The following is a 19,251-nucleotide window of genomic DNA, read 5'->3' on the forward strand; positions in this document are numbered from 1 at the left end:
CTCAGGAACACACAGGTGTTAGCTAAGGGAGGTCGGCGAGAATCACTTTAGACACAGGGTGGAGTTCTGTGGGGCAGCTCAGAGCTGTCACCCTTCCCTAACAGGATGGTCTGGGAGGGAAACTCAGGCTAGGAAATAGATGCTGGCCGCTGTAGTAGGTGAAGGAAGTGAAAAAAATGTCAAAATTCATTGCTTGGTCCAAAACCTCATTAAAGCAGATTTCAGCCGTCCAGGTAAAAGGCAGAAGCTCCTTGCTCAGGTACTACCTTTAGTATGAAGCAGGTCCCTTCCATGGGCACAGACCATCCCTCCCATGACGAGAATTCATGCAGACGCCTCCGCTTTTCCAGACCAACAAAAGACACCAGATTTAACATTTCATAAGAGCCGCTGTGAGACTTCACCGCCGTTTTGCTGCAGGAACAATGAATGTTTGCTGAAACGTGTTCACATTTATTCCGGTTGCTACCATCCACCTTGTGACTTTTGAAGGCATTAAAGTGAGTCCTATAGCATGATGGCGAACCTATGACACGTGTGTCAGAGGTGACACGCGAACTCATTTTTTTGGTTGATTTTTCTTTGTTAAATGGCATTGAAATATATAAAATACATATCAAAAATATAAATCTTTGTTTTACTATGGTTGCAAATATCAAACAATTTCTCTATGTGACACGGCACCAGAGTTAAGTTAGGGTTTTTCAAAATGCTGACACGCCGAGCTCAAAAGGTTCGCCATCACTGTCCTATAGCTTACTTTTACCCGTGAGAATTTGGATAAACCAGTTTCTATCTTGTCAAGGGCCCCATGCTTTCAGTGGCTCACACTGGAACCCTTTTACCACATGGCCCTTCTCAGCCTGGAGATTGCCTTAGCTTTTCAAAAAAATTAAGAGCGGAGAACAAACACTGTCTTTGCAATAGCAAACTTCCATATACTCTATAACCTTGGCCTTAAAAAAATTGTATATAAGTTGAGTTTTTATAAAACTAAATATTTTTTAAAAAATATATTTTTTTATTGATTTCAGAGAGGAAGGGGAGAGAGAGAGAGAGGGAGATAGAAACATCAATGATGAGAGAGAATCATTGATTGGCTGCCTCCTGCACACCCCACACTGGGGATCAAGCCCACAACCCGACCGGGAATCGAACCGTGATCTCCTGGTTCGTAGGTGGACACTCAACCACGAAGCCACGCCAGCTGGGCAAAACAAAATATTCTTAAAATATACCAAACAGGGCCGGCTCTATCTGAAAGCCCAAGGAGAACCCTTCAGTACAGGGAAGGCCCCCGGCCACTGGGATAAGCGCTCCTGGCTTGCCTGTGGCGCACTGTCTTTTCCATTCCGCAGGCTCTCAGAAAGCGAGGCAGGCCTGCCCCGGTGTTTCCAAACAGCCTCCTCTCGGCTGGGAAGGCCCCGCCACCCACTCCTGCATGCCTGTCACGTTGTCAATCATGAGATTCTCCTGGGCTGTGAAGACCAAAGGATCACAAGTTTGAGACGCGAGAGAGCCGGATTTTCTCCCTCCTGGCAGGGGGTCGTGTGTGCAGGGAGCGATAAGCAGCAAATGGAGGAGGAAATTATCTCCTGACGGCCGGTCCAGGAAACAGACCTTGAAGGAAATATGAATTGCATCCAGCACAAACAAGATCCATTCCAACATGCCCCCACCCCAACCCCCCGCCGGCATGATAAGCACATAGAGAGAAACCGCCAGAGGGAGAGGGGGGGAGACAGGGGGAAGGGAGACAGAGCTAAGGCAACAAGGACACTGCCCGTCTCCCCCCCACCCCCCCAACACTGGGAAGAATTGCTTGAAGAACATCATTTGGATGTATTATTAGGATGTGGGATGAATTCTTTAGGGGACGAGTAAGCCTTCATCTGCTCCTCGTGGTCCCCGTCTCTTTGATTTGGCCATGCCACTCGGTAAGGCTGGTACCAGCATCTTGGCACCCAGGAAATTAATCTGCACACCTGACCCCTCCTCGCTCCCACCCGGGGGACGAAAGCCGGATGTGTCTGAGGACAAAACAGACTGAGAACTGGTGGATGGATGCCACGGAGGGAACTAAGTCACGTCACATGTGGTGTCAGCCGTCAGGAGGATGAAAGAGCCGCTGCCCGGGTGACAGCCTGTCCGCATGTCAGCCTGCACCAGTGACGCCCAGCACAGTTCTCAGCCCAGTGGGAGCTGAGGGACTCAGGTCAGCATGTGGAAACGTATCCGTGTGGGCTCGTTGACAAACTCTTTGCCTTGGTTTTTGTTTGTTTGTTAGTTCATGTCTTTTATTAACCCAATACAATGACTTGTCTTCTGGTCTGTTGAAGCAATAGGTTAGACAACATTTGCCACCATGTCTGTCAAGGTGGCTGGCCACAGAAACTCCAGCACCACATTCATCTGATGGCACTCCTGTTCTCATCTACTTTGTAGTATTTCAGGAGCCAGCGTGACCTTTCTCCTCTGCTTGTTCTTCTCGGGGGTGGTGTAGGACTTCTTCTTTCTTTTCTTAGCACCACCCCGAGGTCTCAACGCAAGATGAGGAGTGGACTCCTTTTGAGTGTTGTGGTCAAAGTACTGTACGCCCGTCTTCCAGTTGCTTGCCAGCAAAGATCGGTCTTTGCCGATCAGGAGGAATTCCTTCCTTTGCCTGGATCCTGGCTTCTACATTTTCTATCGCATCCGAGGGTTCAACCTCGAGAGTGATGGTCTTCCCCGTGAGGGTTTTCACGAAAATCTGCGTCTTGGCGGCGACTCCACCGCTGATGGTGGATCCGAAAGCTCTGCCTTGGTTTTATCTTGCAAATGCCATGGGCAGTAATGCTGGCCTAAGTCCATAGGGGCTAGGCAGGAAACTGGACAGAGTTCTTGCTGTAAAGGCTTTTATAAAACAAAACGAAACAAAACAAAAACAAAAGCAAAGTTCCGGAATTCTTTTTTTTTTACGTTGTTCCCTCCCACCCCACCCCAATTTCCATCTATTGATCTTAAAGGGCTGGGGGGGGGGGGGGGGGAACATCGATCTGCTGCTCCACTCATTCATGCACTCACTGGCTGCCTCCTGCCGGTGCCCTGACCGGAGACCCAACCCACAGCCTTGGTGCATTGGGACGACGCTCCAACCAATTGAGCTACCCAGGCAGGGCTGGAATTCCATTTATCTATTTCTTTTCATTTTTAAATCTGAGGATATCTTTACTGATTTTAGAAAGAGAGGAAGGGGGAGAGTGAGAGCGAGCACGAGAGCGAAACATAGACTGGTTGCCTCCTGTACGAGAGCCAACAGGGGATCAAACCTGCAACCTAGGTAAATGCCCTGACTGGGGATTGAACCTGCAACCTTTTTGGTGTACGGGACAATGCTCCAACTAACTGAGCCACCTGGCCAGGGCTGGATTTCTATTTCTTAATCCTCTTTTTAAATTATCATCATCATTATAGCTTGCTTCAGGATAGGTTAAGTGCTTTATACATAGATTATTATTATTTTTGATTGATTTTAGAGAAAGGGAGGGAGAAAACGGAGAAACATTAATTTGTTGTTCTGCTTATTTATGCATTCAAAATTTCCTGTTCTTTTTTTAGTGCTTTGTTCTTTCCACTTATTTTCAATGCTTTAATTTATGTCTTTAATAACTGTAAACACTTCTTTTGAGGGGACCCCTTCAGACTGTTCTATGGAGGTTTGAGGGTCTAATCGAGATGTTTGTTGTTTCTGAGACTCTCTGTATGGTAGTTTTTTCCCTTGTGTGTGTGTGTTATTTTAAAAAAATATATATTTTTATTGATTTCAGAGGGGAAGAGAGAGGGAGGGAGAGAGATAGAAACATCATCTATAAGAGAGAGTCATGGATTGGCCGCCTCCTGCACACCCCCTAGTGCGGATCGAGCCTGTGACCCAGGCATGTGCCCTTGACTGGAATCGAACCCGGGACCCTTCGGTCTGCAGGTCAACACTCTATCCACTGAGCCAAACCAGCCAGGGCTCCCTTGTGTGTTTTAAAGTAAGTCTGGATTCTGAGCTTATCTTTCAAGCTGCTCACGTATTCACAAATGGGAACCTGGGTAGCCTGGATGGAGGACCTGTTTTCTCCAGAGTAAGCTGGTGTCCTTTTTTTTTGACATGGGATTCCGGGACCATGCAGGTAGTATTAATTTGAACCCTAATCCAGTGAGGCCTGGCCCTGGGTCTCTAAATTCCCAAGGGGACATTCCCACCCTAGGGGACACGCTTACTGCTCTGGCTTCTGTTCCCTCCTTGTTTCTCACCTCTGGTAATTTCCTTACTTTTGGGGAGCTCAGCCAAGCATTTAAAGGGATATTTGCTAGAGCTTACCTAGCACTTCTGGAGTATTTGTAATGGAAGAATTTTCAGGCAAATTAGTCCGTTATTGCCACTGCAGAAGTTTCTGGTTTAGCTCCATTATTTGTTAACCTCCCTTTATTTTTTAAGATACATTTTTATTGATGTTAGAGGGGAAGGAAAGAGAGATAGAAACATCAATGATGGGAGAGAATCACTGATTGGCTGCCTCCTGCACATCCCACACTGGGGATCGAGCCCATAACCCAGGCATGTGCCCTGACCGGGAATTGAACTGTGACTTCCTGGTTTGTAGGTCGATACTCAACCATTGAGCCACGCCAGCCAGGCTGTTAAATTCCCTTTTTAAATAAAAGGTTCAGGTCTCAGGCTCAGAGCTTTTGGCAGATGACAGCATTACGCTAGATCTCAATAGCATTGTTTTATTTTTATTGCATAACTAGAGGCCCGGTGCACGAAATTTGTGCACGAGGGGTGGGGTGGGGTGGGGGAGAGTCCCTCAGCCTGGCCTGTACCCTCTTGCAATCCGGGACCCCTTGGGGGATGTCCGACTGCTGGTTTAGGCCCAATTCTGCAGAGATCCCTGTGGGATTGGGCCTAAACTGGCAGTAGGACATCCCTCTCGCAATCCGGGACTGCTGGCTCCTAACCGCTCACCTGCCTGCCTGCCTGATTGCCCCTATCCACTCTGCCTGCCTGTCTGGGATGACGTCTGGAAGGTCGTTCAGCTGTCTGGTCTACTTAGCATGTTATGCTTTTATTATTATAGATTCTTTTCATTCATGACAAGTAATACTGAATTTCCATTTGAGATAATGTTTCCTTATAAAATAAATTTATGTAAGTCAAGATGATGAACTGATATAAAAATATTAACCAGGGACACCGATGGTAATAGACACCGTGAGGCTGTATGAGGGAGGCTGTAAACCCAGTGGTTTCTGCCATCCTGTGAATGGCCGCAGCGTCCTGGTGCCCACAGCACCGGTCCGAGGGCAGCCAGTCTGAGACCAGGCACCTTCTGATGTTCCCCGGATCACAATGCCAGGTTTGCTTTCTGACAGCGCAGCTACTTGAAAAGGTGGTCCCATTTCAACTGGCAATTTACTTAACCTGAATGGGTCTAGGCACAAAAATAAGATTTCCCTGTGGTGGCTTCCTCCTACCGCCTCCCAACCTTTGCAACTGTTCATTCTGATTCTGAAACAGACGGCCCAGCAGTGATTGCTGGTAAGAACAGTCGGGGTGTAGCGCGCGGATAACGCTGCTGGGGGTAGTAAGCCTGTACGATAAACACACCGCCTCCTGGCATGAGCAGCCCTGCCACGCACTGCGGAGTCCTGACGGCGGAGCCAGGCAGCAGCCTGCGTCCCGGGATGTCCCTGTGAGCGTGCGTGTGTGTCCGCGGACCTCACTGGTCCTGAGACCAGGTCTCCAGTAGGGAAACTGGCCCTGGGACCATGCACTTGGTCACTGATTTTTCCTCCTCTCTGCCATTGATTTCTCCACCTGAGCCTGCCACCCGACAGGGGCCTCCCAGGGGTGGCTGGGACGTTGAAAAATTCTCAAAAACAACCTCATCCGAGTTCCCGTCCACCTTAAAAAAGAAGACATGTGACTGTTTTGTTTTTTTTAGTGTTTTGGTCATTTTAAAACACGGTGACTTGTCACTAAAAAGACCCAATTTTTATTTCATTGTCCTTTCTTATAAGAAATTTTTGGTCAGATCATTCCCTCCTGATTCTCATCGAGGAAAAGGAAAAGGTCACTCAAATAACAGCACATGTTGGGCAGCTGCTGCCCGAAAGCCCAGTCACGCTTAGCTGGGCAGCGCTTTTGCTCTGATAACACTGAGCAGTGGTCCGACGCCAGCCCAATGCTGCCTGCCGTGGGAGCTGAGCCACAGTGCACCTGTCCACATCCTCCTCTGGGAAACGGCCCAGGAAAACCTTCCAGGGCTGTCGGGAAGGTTCCATGGGATGATTCCTAGAAACACCTGGCACAGCAGGTACCTGATAAAACAAACATCAGTTCTTTCCCCTCTTTGTACTTCTGGTGCCTCAGAAGTGTGAGCCAGAGGATATAAGTGGGTGGCACAGGCAGTTCTCAGGAAGCAGGAGCAGCTGCTCAGTTTTGCACAAGCCCTCAATGGAAGGCAGTCAGTAGACCTGTCCCAGCCAGCACATGTCCCAAACCCACCTAGTGCTGGGTTTGGAAGAGCCTCTTCTTCTATGTAGTGTGTGCCCTCCCTGAAAGTTACCACAAGGTGGCGCTGTGGCAACCACAAAAACTCCAGGTGTCTCTATGGCCAGGTATGGGAGCTTCCTGGAATGCCATTCCAGTTAGGGAGGGCTGGAGTGCCCTGCCAAGGGGTGGGCTGACCACACCCCAGATCGCCCACGGCTCCCTGGGGCCTCTGAGATGAGCCATGAGACTGGGACTGAACCTGGCTGTCCCTGCCTTTAACTAGCTGTGTAGCCAGGGAAAGCGGGGTAACCACTCAGCTATAACATGAAAGGGTCTCCCCGGGGCAGGGTAGAGACCCCTGGTGTGGGAGTCAGATAGGCCCGGGCCCACCCTCAGCTCTGTGGCTACGGGCTGTGTGATGGAGAACAGATACCCCGAGAGCTGAGCCTGCTCTCCTGAGAACCAGGGACAAGCGTCCCTCTCTCCCTGGCTGGCTGTGACGATAAATGCAGCCACTACATGTGAAGGGCTCGACATGAAAGGCACTCAATCAGCTGGCTTCGTTTGGTGCAGTTCAACAAACCCTGTTATAGGGGATCCAAGGTGGGGCCACACTGGGGGCGGGAGTCCCCAGACTTGGGGAAGTGGGGTGTGAGAGGAAAGGACTCCAGTGGGTAGGTGCAGTCACAGGCAGGGGATGGCTGCAGGACAGGGTAGGGACTGTGTTCAGAAGGGAGGTCCTCTTGTATCTGAAATCTCAGGTGGGGATGAAGTCTGGCTGACCTCTGCCTCCTCTGTGCTCTGCACAGGTCCTGGCATAGAGTAGGTGCTCAGCAGAAGTCGGCTGCTAATCTATACTAATAAAAAGGTAATATGCTAATGAGACCGGACATCCATCTGGACATCCTTCCGCACAAAGCCACGGGGGCGGGGGCCGAGGCAGAGGCGGTTAGGGGCGACCAGGCCAGCAGGGGAGGGCAGCTAGGGGTGATCAGGCCAGCAGGCAGAGGCAGTTATGGGTAATCAGGCAGGCAGGGGAGCAGTTAGGGACAATCAGGCCAGCAGGGGAGCAGTTAGGGCAATCAGGTCAGCAGGGAGAGGTGGTTAGGGGCTATCAGGCAGAGGCAGTTAGGGGCAATCAGGCAGGCAGGCAGGTGAGCAGTTAGGAGCCAGAGGTCCCAGATTGTGAGAGGGTGCAGGCCGGGCTGAGGGACCCCCTCTACCCCCCGTGCACAAATTTCATGCACTGGGCCTCTAGTGGATAAATAATTATAGCGAGTGAAAGTTAAAACTGAAGACTCAAGTCAGAGCCTGCATCCATCTTTTTGTCTGACCGATCAAGCCCCTATGTTCAGAGAACCCTGTTCATCTCCCCAACCTTCCTTCTCCCAACTTCCTAGCAGAAACCTTGGCTCAGGTGGCCTGCCTTCCCAGACCATTTACCTTCCTGCCTCTGGGTCTTTGTTCTCGCCAAGCTTGGCCTCCAAGGACTCCTGCCTTCCTCACAGGCTCTCAAGGCTACTAGTTCTTCAAGGCCTACCACCCCCCCTCCCCCCCGAACCCCCTAAAGCCTCCCCTGCCATCTGGAGGAAAGGCTTAGTGTCTAGGCCCTTGGGATGAAGGCCCTTGGACAAGTCACCTCACCTCTCTGGGCTTCTGATTCTCCACGCGTACAAATGGAAAATACAACACCTGCTTCCAGGTGTAACAAGGCCCACACCTTCCAAGGTGCCTGGGAAGAAGATCAAGATGGAGTCTGTCCCTCTCCGGCACATAGTAGGTTCTCAATAAACATCAGCTTCCTCCCCTCCTCCTCCCGTTGGAACGACGGTTCCTTGTTTTGGAGATGAGCAACCATTCTCCATGAATTTCTGCAGGGGAATGTGGCCGATGGACTAACCCCACTTCCCATTGCTCTCTGAGCCTGTGATCCAGGTTCAACGAGTTCAACGAAGCCTCAATCTCTAGCAACTGCTGAATTCCAAAATGTAACATCACCCAAATGAAAATGCAACTGAGGACTGGCCGCCTAATAGTCTCCCAAAGTGCTCCCCAAAGCTGAAGAGACCCTATTTCTAAGCTCAGTTTCCGAGGAAGCCCCTGCTACAAGCCTCCTGACAACCAGGCAGTTTCTTGGAGAGATTATTCCCCACAGGACATTCCCCTCCCTGTCCCAGGTCTGCAAGCCCAGCCCTGACCTTGCTGGCCAGCCAAAGGCAGAGATGCCTGAGGCTCTGGTGGCTGAGTAAGCCTGAACCTGAGAGCTCAGCTCCTAAAAGAGGGTGCAACTCTCCGGCAGAGTAAGTCAGGTTGAAATGCTATGTGTGCAGCTGGCACCTCCGTGTGCCCTCACGGACCTTCTGTTTTGCTTTGATTGCTAGAAAGCTACTAGCTAAATACTCAGCTCAATTACACCAACGGGGTAATCACAGGAGAAAAATACCTTAACAACCCTAACAGGGACAAAAATAGTGGTTACTAAGTGCCTGCACTGAGTCAGCCATTCTGCTAAGTGCTTTACATATACGATCCCACTTAATCCTCTTAATCATCCTCTGAAGAAATATTGCTAGACCCATTTCACAGGTGGGGAGACTGAGGCCTGGGGACTAAGCATGTGCCTGTTTGTTCAGCTTGTAAGTAGTGGAGCTGGAATTCAGATCCTGGTCCTGCTCCCCTGTATCTGAGCCCCTCAACTGGTTTATGTGTCCCATTCAGATTTGTCTTTTTTTCTGGTTGTGATGTTTTATAAGTATCAACAATTTGTTGCTTTCGTTCTGTATTTCCTGAGAAGTCCTGCCAATCCTTTGAGGAAGGAGATGTGGCTTTGCATAAATGAATGAATGAATGAATGAATGAGTGGAGGTGTGAATAAATGAGTGAACAAAAGACAGAGGAAATCAAGAATAATGAAGAATATAGTACAGACTTAAAAGGTCAGAGTTTACACAGGGACATCCTGTCCTGGGGTGGCAGGGACAGTGCCCCCAAAACTGAGGCTCTGCCTTTAAAACACAAAGTGTGGTCTATGCACTGACCCCCAGGAGGAGCGTTTCTATCTTCTCTTCTGCACAACAGGCCTGGCAATTTTCTAAAAGATAACAGTTTTGACAATACCGGCTAAACAGGCTTGATGCTCATGGACATCCTAGATACAGGGAAAGGCAATCCCAGTTTCCATTACAGAACGCCATGAACTGAGATGGTTAATTAATAGTAAGTTAATGAGACTTGAGGGTTTTCTTCCCCTTTGGAAACCCCTTAGGAATGCTCCTTCTCTGCAGACAGTCCAGATTCTTCAGTTATTATGGACCAAGTCTCATGCACAGGACTTGCTTCTGCAAAATTCTGAAGGAGGGGCAGGCCAGGAGGGAAGGGAACAGCATGGTCACAGGAGAGGGGTCTGTCCAGGAGTCTGGGATGGTCATCAGGAAGAGAAGTGTCCCTGGACACCATTCCCTCTGTACCCCTGTGCTCGCCACCAAAACTGGCACGTACTGTGTCCCCGGGCACGTGGGCAGCGAGCTTGGACATCTGCTCCGTCTGCCGAGTGGCGATTACGGGTGGACCTAAAAGAGCCAGCATTCAGCTTGTGCATTTGCATAATGGGGCTCTGATCAGTTCTGGCTGCAAAACGGATAAACTCATGTTTCTGAAAAGCCTAGGACCAGACCTGGGGACATGCTGGTCACCCGGGTACTGCGGCCCGCGGGGCTCCATCAGGGTGCCTGCAACCTCCCTGGCCAACATCAAGGGTGTCTGCATCCCCGAGAGGAAGCAATGCCCTGAAAGGCAGTTGGCATAACCCCTGGCCAAGCTTCTTGGAAACACCCCATTCACTTAGATGAAAGCAGCAAAGGAGCGCTAAGTTCTGCTAACTCCTTCCTCCCCCGGAGCACAGTTGACTGAAGACGGCACTGTTTTAGGCGAGCTCAGATGTGGTGTCACAGCCTTGGACAAATCCATCTGGATAAAGTAATGGAGAGAGGAAGAGAGGAGCCCTCGTTTAATGAGGGTCTGCCATGTGCCAAGCACTGTGCTGTCACCTTCACTATATTGATGGCTAGCTATGCGGTCCCCCATACGCACATCATTGTGCCAAGTCCCTTACCAGGTCCTGGAGACGCAGGAGAGAAGGAAACGAACACTGTCCCTACCCTCAACCTCTTCATTGGTAAAACAGGAATATCAGTACCTACATCTTAGGGCTCTTTGTACCTCAAAGGAGGGAAAATATGCAACGTGCTCAGTGTAGCATAGTGCTGGTGCACTATGGCGAGTGTTCAATAAGTATTAAAGTCCCAGGGCACTTGCGAGAGGCATCCGTATCCCCTTTTACTATCTAGCCTGAGCCACAGAGGTGACGTGACGTGACCTGCCCAAGGGCACCCAGACAACGGTCCTTCCTTCAGCCACACCCAGAGCTCCTCTCCCCCAACAAGGAAACTGGGGGGTTCAGGGCCACTCCTGTCTGCCTAGGTCCAGGCATCGCGTGCCTTTTACCTGCTCTCACCATCCAGGATGCTTCCGGTCATCCGTGAAGCCAGGAGAACAGCCCCCAGGGTTGCTATGATATTGAGATCCTGCATGGAGGTGCTTCCCATACAGCCTGGCACGCAGTGAATCTGAAGCTGGCTCCTGAGCTCCCCAGCACAGCCCTGCTGCCCTCACCCAAGTCTAGCTCCTCTAGACTGAGCACTCAGAACATGCGGGCCAGGGAGATGGGGGGCTGGGGCAGAGGCAGGCCCCGCCTACACGGAGTTCAGGGTCTAACCCCCAGGCTGGAAAGTGGACACAAAACGACAAGCTCCTCTGCCTACATGACACTCACCAGTGCTCCCTGTGCGCAGTAGGTCCTCAGAGCAGTTTAGAGGAAGAAACGGTTACTGAGTGCGCCCAAGTCAGGGCGGGGACTTTCATACTCATCGCCTCATTTTAACCTCCCCACAAGCCTTCGAGGTACGTGTTCTAAGTCCATATTCAGATGAGGAAGCTGAGGTTCAGAGAGATTAAATGACCTCCCCCTGGTCCCACAGCTCGTCAGGCCCCAAATCCAGGTCCGCCTAATACCAAAGCCCCAGTTCTTTTCGGGGGGCCGTGTAGATGCAGGGGAGGGAGCAGCGACCAGGAAAGAGGCAGGAAGGCAGCTGCTTTGGGAACCCTCCCCGAAAACTGAGGTGCAAGGACATCTCAGTGTCTCACTAACCAGCCCTGCCACCCAGAGGCCACCTGCCTTCCTCCCGCCAGCTTCCAGCCTCCCTTCCGATTGTCACAGCCACATGGAAAATGGTAATGGATTCAGCTTGATCCGCAGGGGAACGGAAGATTTGGCCTGCATTACCGATCTGAAGTTAACATGTAATTTATGCTAATTGCAGCCAAAGACAGGCCTTTCTCCTCTAAATGGAGAATCGGTCCTATTAATAAGAGCACGTCGTTCCCAGTAATGAGGCGCCTGGCAGATGGTCTGCTGCAAGGGCTGGGGGGACAGATGACTAGGAAAGGAGCAAAAGGATGGCAGCACAGAGAATGACAACTTGTCAAGAGCCTCCCCCGGGGCGGGGGGCGGGGGGGAGCTGCTTTAGAGCCAGGGGAGTCTGCAGCCAACCCTGGACCTGCAGGGACCTGAGCCTGAAGGCTGTTAGAGGACGTGTTGACCAGGACCCAGCCGGGGTTGCCTGCCTGACCTCCGTGCTCTCTGGTCTTTGCCACTGCCCAGCGGCGACACTAATCTCTTGCTGCACGTGGAGAGATAGATGTCCAGGGAGGCTGTGTCCTTGCCGAACCCAGGCTGCCCAGAGGCAGGACTCAGAACCAGGGCTCAGCTGACAGCAAAGCCCATGCTTTCCTTTCCCCAATGTGAGTCCGGGTTACTGTGTGAGTCCGGGGTTACCGTGAGAGTTGGGGTTACCGTGAGAGTCGGGGTTACCGTGAGAGTCCAGGTTACTGTGAGAGTCGGGGGTTACTGTGTGAGTTGGGGTTACTGTGAGAGTCGGGGATTACTGTGTGAGTTGGGGTTACTGTGTGAGTCGGGGTTACTGTGAGAGTCGGGGTTACTGTGTGAGTCGGGGTTACTGTGTGAGTTGGGGTTACTGTGAGAGTCTGGGTTACCATGAGAGTCGGGGTTACTATGTGAGTCGGGGTTACCGTGAGAGTTGGGGTTACCGTGAGAGTCCGGGTTACTGTGAGAGTCTGGGTTACTGCCTGGCAACTATTCACTGCCCTCCCCCCCACCCCATGGGCGGAGTGCACTGCCCACCCTAACACCCAGGGCTCAGCCACCGTTTGCTTTGGCCAGCAGAACATGTGGAAGATTACAAATTGCCGAGCCCTGGCTGGTGCGGCTCGGTTGGCTGGAGTGTCCTCTCGTACACCAGAAGGTTGTGTGCGGGAGGCAACCCTTTCACATCAATGTTTCTCTTTCTCTCTCTCTTCCCCTGCTCCCCCTCAAAAAATCCAAGTTTTAAAAATCGCCAAAAATTCGTTGCCGCTTCTCCCACCCAGAAGAGGAATCGATTCCCCCTTGGTCCCTTTGAATACGATCAGGCCTGTGACTTGGTTTAACCAACAGAACGTGCAGAAGTGCTGCGTTCCAGAATCTCGGCCTTCAGAGGCCTTGCAGGTTTCACTCTCGCCATCTTAAAAGGCTGCCTCGAGAACAGTGTATAAGGAAGTCAGGCAGGCCTCCTGGGGGTGAGAGGGCTGGGGAGGGACTGAGGTACCCTGGGTGGCTGCCAGGGCCCGCAGCCAGACAGTGAGTGAGATGGACTTGGATGGCCCAGGCATTCCAGCTCTCACGGCAACTGCACGAGTGAGACGAGGAGAGGAACTGCCTGGTCAATTCGTAGAATTGCGATAAGTAATCAGTTATTGCTGTTCCGAGCTACTGTTTGGATAGGTAGTTGGCAGTAATAAGTAACTGATACAGCATGCTAGTAAATACAACGGGAGCAGAGGTCTAAATGTTGCATGTGTGGTTTGGCTTGGCTCTGCACTCTAGTGATAAACCAGAAGAGCGTGCCCCTGGTGGCTGCTGCCCCTTCAACCTCACCAGGACAAAGGCACGTGGAGTAGACTTAAAACCAGAAACTTACAGCCAGAAACAGGCTGTTCTAGAACCTGGACATATCTGTGTTTGGGGGTAGTTTGTTATGTGGCATCACTGTAGCACTAGCTGACTGATACACCCATCTTGCCTCTCTATATCCCACACGTTTCTATAGCAAGAACTGGATTCTGTGTGAGAGATAGTCCCCCCATTTTTTCCCAAGAGAGAGACTGCGGCGCTATAGGTATTATTTGCACAAAGCTTCAAGAAGACGGAACATGGCTTTATGCAGTAGGAGTCAGTGGCATTTCTGCAGCTCAACAAAGCCATTTACTGGAGGGGAGGAAGAGCTAAGGATGGGGAGACTTTGGGAGTACCCAGGGGGGTCTTCCCAGCAGGCCATGAGGTCCCAGGTGGCTTATCTGTGGCAGGTAGAGCAGGAAAGGCAGGCAAGGGATGCCTTTTTGACGTGCTCCGTCTCTGCTGATGCCGGGCGGGGAAGCATGTACATAGAAAGGGAAGGCACACGCTCTCCTCGGGAGGAACGGGAGCCCGCCTTTACCAGAGGTCCAGATGCAGCCTCCTCGGTGGTTATTGCCTGACCTCCGACCCTAGGCTGGATGTTCCTGCTGGAAACAGCTCAGCCTCCCCAGGGCCTTTGCATGGTGGTCCCCGGTTACCCAAACTGGGGATGGGACACTGTTCACTGATGTGGACAAAACCAGGTGGAAAGGAGGCTGCTGAGAGCTACAGGGGGCCTCAGGGGCCTCCAAAACGGCACAGGGGAGATGGTGAGGCCCACCCACCGCAGGGCTCACACACAGGGCGTGGCCCTTCCACCCTGAATGCCCAGGACGGCACATCCACCTTGCCTCTGCAACCAGGAAAACAGCTCTGATCCCCAGTCCATTTTAGCTAAAGATAAAGAGCAGGGATGAATCATGCTGCTGGGCTCCAGGGTCTCTGCCATGCCCGCTGGTGACGCCAATCCTGAAAATAACACCCGTCAGCCAGCCCTGCCTCCTCGGGCTGCTTCCGGCCCGGCCCACGGTGGACAGCCCCGCCCCTCCTGGCTCGCTGGCAAACCGGTCAGCAATCAGATCGCACGCTGGTGTTGACCACGGGGAGTGGCCTTAGGGTGGCAGACACTCTGAAGAGCGGAAGCTGCACTGGCGAACTGGAGCTGAATTTGGTCCAGGAGCGGTTTGGCAATTTGCAAAAATACTCTACACGGCACCTGGCTCGCTCCTCAAAGCAAGCGCGTGGTGGGGATGATCAGCTCTGCTTTCTAAGTGGGGAAGCTGGGGCTCGGGAGGCGTTCCAGGAAGCCCCGAGGGAGAAGGCTGGGTGCACCTCCAACCCCGCTCCCACCCACCCTCTGCTCTCAGGACTAGGACTCCCTGTTTCAGTTGCTTCTCTTGCCTTTAGGGTCCTGCTGTTGCTAAGCTTCACCAGGAGAGAGGTTGGTCTGGGTCAAACAAACAGTGGGCCACTCCCAAGTGCCCCGAGGTCTGCACCGCAGTCGCCCAGCCCCCTCCTACCGCTGCCTCTGCGGACAGATCTGTCCCAAAGTCGCATTCCGCCCTGGAGACCTCCCCCACCCGAGGCTGGAGCAGTGGCACTGAAGCTTCCCGCTCTGGGCACAGGAAGTATGCCGCTGGAGGGCACGAGCCACTGCCAAAGGCACCTACAGGGAAAACATATGTCCACCTGGAACCTATGAATGAGACCTTATTTGGAAAAGGGGTCTTTGCAGATATAACTAAATTATGCAAAAGTAATTAGTTAAGGATCCTGAGATGAGGTCATGCTGGATTTGGTGGGCCCTAACTCCAAAGACATTGTCCTTAGAAAAGGAAGGAGAAGGTGATGTGAAGATGGAGGCAGAGATAGGAGTGATGCACCTATATGCCTAGGGACGCAAGGAGAGCCGGCAACCCCCACAAGCGGAAGAGCAAGGCAGGACCCTCCCTGAGCGTCAGAGGGAACGTGGCTCTGCCTACAGCTCAATTTTGAACTTTTCTTCCCCCTCCTCCTCCCATTCAAGGACATGCATTAGGATGCCAAGGCCAATGTCATGACTATAGGACTCACCTCCACTTTAATTCATGTACAGAAAAAAATAATTGATTTTCCAAAGGACTTACGATGTTGTCTATTTTCCAGCGGTTTTAAACGGTGAGCTGTTATTTCTAAAAGCTGAGAACACATTCGCAGACTCAGGACTCCAGGTCCCAAACCTCTGGACTAGGCGTCCACTTGGGGAGGGTGTTCCCCTGTGACAAGAGCCAGACTCACCTTTCTCCTGAGCCATCTCTTGCAGGCAGAAGTAGATGACTCTGGCTCCCAGGCTGAAGCCAATCAAAGTGACAGGTCGCCGGCCCTGGGGGGAAAAGGACACAGGTGTCTGGGAGGGGACACAGCTGGTTCTAGCAAAACATGGGCCCCGAAGAGGGTGGCCCTTGCCCACTCCTCAGCGCCTGCCGTGAACTCGACGAATGATGCATGTGCTACTCCCGCCCCCCGAGCTCTGATGGCCCAATCAGGAGAGTCAGGGCCCTTGTTCACACAGGATCACGCCTGATGCTGGAGTCGGCTGCCTCCAAGGCCCACAGGCAGCCCCTAGCTGGGTTAATTCCCTTTCAGCTCAAACCATAATCCAGCTGCCATCTCTTCTGCCCCAGAGGCAGGACTCATCTGCCTCGTGGCAAATGACTGCAGGGAAGTGGGGCCTTTCTGGAGCCGGGAGAGGAGGTGGAAGGCACCCCAGATGCGATGGGAAAAAGGCAGAGTGACATGGAGGGCCAGCTGTTCTCTCTTTAGACAGGCAGGTGGGGCATGAAATACTGGCCTCACATGATATGAGTAGGGAGTAAAGTTAGACGTAAAGAGGAACTTTCTGACTAAAGAACTTGTAGAAAAGGCAACACATCAGAAAAGGGAAGTTATCTGGGGTATTTGGGCACAGGTTCTGCTTGGCAGGAGAGGGAAGGAGCAGATGAGCTCCCAAGGTCCAGCCCAGTCTGGTCTCACCAGTCTATTCCTTTTCCTTGTTTTTGTGCCAATACCTGTGCCCACCTCCATTTACTGCCGTCGACAACCATTAAATCGGACTCCAGCTTGCAGGACCCTGGTGGCTGAGGCGGCTACTCATCTCCAACACCCATCACCCGCCATGTCCGTGGAGACAGAACTGAGTTCTGTGGGCTCCCAGCCACAGACTACGTGTTTAACTCCCCTGTAGCTAGGGACGGCCACAGGGCTGAGTCCTGCCCAGGGGTGTGAAGGAAGCAACTGGTGTGACTTCCAGGCACGCCCTTCACTCCATTTTCCTGCCTCTGACGGTCTTGGATGTGGATGTAACTTGGGCCGTATTACATGGTATCTGGACCACTGATGATCTGTTCAGAGGGGAGCTCTATACTTCTTTTTTTAAAAAAAATATATTTTTATTGATTTTAGAGAGTAAGGGAGAGGGAGAGAGATACAGAAACATCAATGATGAGAGAGAATCATCGACCAGCTGCCTCCTGCACATCCTACACTAGGCATGTGCCCTGACTGGTGTGGGGAGCGGCTCTAGGGTTAAGCCTCAGACTGACCTGTGGCAGGGCCACAAACAAGTCCCAGCTTGGAGGGCAGAGCACTCTTAGCATAATTAAGCTTAACCCTAGAGCCCTCCCTAGATCCCTCCCAGGTAGCTAATGGGCTGTAGGAGGTGCAGCAAGTGCTGCCAAAACAAGGTGAAACTCACAAGAACATTGTAAACATGTTGACCACTACCCTTGTTTTGATCTCACTATAAAATAAAGCCTCGGCTTGCAGGCTGGGTCTTTCTTGTGTCCTCATCCAGGCACCGGAGATCCACCGAGCCCCGGCTGTATTCTCTTGTCTGTCTTTTCTTCAATCCTTCACCGCCCCTCCTCAGGATCACTTAACCCTTGGCTGTGCTGGCGCAGCACAGACTGGGAATCGAACTGTTACCTGGTTCATAGGTCAATGCTCAACCACTGAGCCACGCTGGTGGGCGAGAGCTCTACACTTCTATGAAGAAACACCTGGCTTTGTCCTTACCTGTAGGTGCCTCTGTTATTCAGTCCTCACCTCTTTACCTGCTAGGGACGCAGAGTCTCTAATTCTTACTGGTCTATCCTAGGATACTTTTGTGACTTGAGTTAGAGGTGCAGTGAAGACCACCCACTCCCCCAAAGCCAATGGGTGACCTCCACACAGATGTATTTAGGGCTGATGTCTGTGTGCAAGTCAGCCCCATCATCCCCCCCGCTGGGCCCCCAACTGCAGCCATTCCCAGGTACCTGCTGCCGGGAGAGCAGGATGTGGGCCAGGTGCTTGCCAACCTCTGCTGACCGATGGAGACAGACCCCCCAGGGGTTGTCGATGATGTTGGCGACAGAGAGGAGTGAGGCCGGCCAGGTCAGGGCAGCCGTAATGCCTGGGGAGGTGCAATGTCAGAGATGAAGGCAGTAGGGGTCCTTTTGGGGAAGGGGTTGGCTGGCTACTGGATGCCTGAGTGAGTGCATGTGTATCTCTACCTTGGAACCTGTAAGCTCTCCCAGTGTTGTCAAACTGCTACATAGCAAAGAAGAAACTTGAAGCTCATGCATTTCTGACACATGGACCAGATCCCTTCTGTTCAGGCATCTGTCATGTGGGAGATTCCAAAGATGACCCCGCTTTGTCCCTCCACCTGGTACCCTCCCACTTAGCCTGGTAACTCTGCAGTGTCCCGCCCCTGCCTTGCTCATCCACTACGGGCTCAGCCATGTGACTTGCTTTGGCCGATGAGATGCTAATAGATGTGAGACATCAAGTGGACTTGTGCATGGAGGCCAGCCTCTCATGTACTCTGCCACTGGTGTGGGCTAGCCTGCTGATCCCAGGAGGAAGAGAGACAAATGGGACAGAGCCAAGTTGCCCTGGTTGCCCCAGACCAGGCTAGCTGGATCGGTGGACAGTCAGCTGACCCACAGATCCACGAGCAGACCCAGCAAAGGCCAGCCAAATGAAGCCTCATGACTCCAGAGCTATTATGATAAATGAGATTATTTTAAGTCACCGAATTTTGGGGTGGCTTCTTAGGCAGCAAGAACCAACTGATACATTATGTGATAATGGGATTGGCCATTTACCTGTCTCCTCCCCAAGAAGACCCAACACTTCTCACAGACAGGAACTCAGTGTCTTAACCTCTCCATGTTCCTACGGTCCAGCACAGTGCCTGGCTCACCTGGGGCCTCAGGTATGCAAAGGTCTGGTACCAGCGTGGGTTGGGAGCAGGGGGCATGCTGCCGGCGGTAGAGACAGGAGGACTTACCAGACAACACTGTGTACTTTAGGGCCTCCTGGGCCACTATGTTTGCAAGACCGCTGAGGATGGTCTCCAGGGCATTGCCGAGCTCCATCAGGTATTTGGCCTCCCAGGCTAGGCAGTACTGCTCGCAGCTGCGGGCCAGGGCAGCCCATGGAGCGTTGAAGGTGCCTGGGGAGGACACAGGTAGGTGGGGTCTCTCTTGTCTGTGCTAGAGGATGCCACACCCCACTTTCCCAGACAGGGGATCACTCACCCTCGGGGGGAGACAAGAGGCCCCACGGTGTGTACCTATACATACTGCTGAAGGATGGATTTATTGATGGGTGGATGGGTGGGTGAACGGATGGA

General features: G+C 52.1%; 1 protein-coding gene across 4 annotated transcripts in view; it reads right to left on the bottom strand.

The window, feature by feature from the left end:
- Positions 1 to 19,251, bottom strand: part of TMCO4 (transmembrane and coiled-coil domains 4) — a 70,056-nt gene that overhangs the window by 17,746 nt on the left and 33,059 nt on the right. For 2 of the 4 annotated variants that reach the window (XM_070404230.1, XM_070404229.1), the window contains 3 exons: positions 18,907 to 19,071; positions 17,888 to 18,024; positions 15,870 to 15,954 (listed from right to left, as the gene is read on the bottom strand). In XM_070404230.1, coding sequence (XP_070260331.1) covers positions 15,870 to 15,954; positions 17,888 to 18,024; positions 18,907 to 19,071 — 387 coding nt within the window. Of the gene's footprint in view, positions 1 to 2,733; positions 2,893 to 15,718; positions 15,771 to 15,869; positions 15,955 to 17,887; positions 18,025 to 18,906; positions 19,072 to 19,251 lie in introns of those variants that run through there. The other 2 variants (XM_070404231.1, XM_070404232.1) reach the window with 2 other exon arrangements.

This window comes from Myotis yumanensis, unplaced genomic scaffold (assembly GCF_028538775.1).
Source record: "Myotis yumanensis isolate MYYU_CA2020_CCGP unplaced genomic scaffold, mMyoYum1.0.hap1 SCAF_2, whole genome shotgun sequence".
NCBI classification, from domain to species: domain Eukaryota; kingdom Metazoa; phylum Chordata; class Mammalia; order Chiroptera; family Vespertilionidae; genus Myotis; species Myotis yumanensis.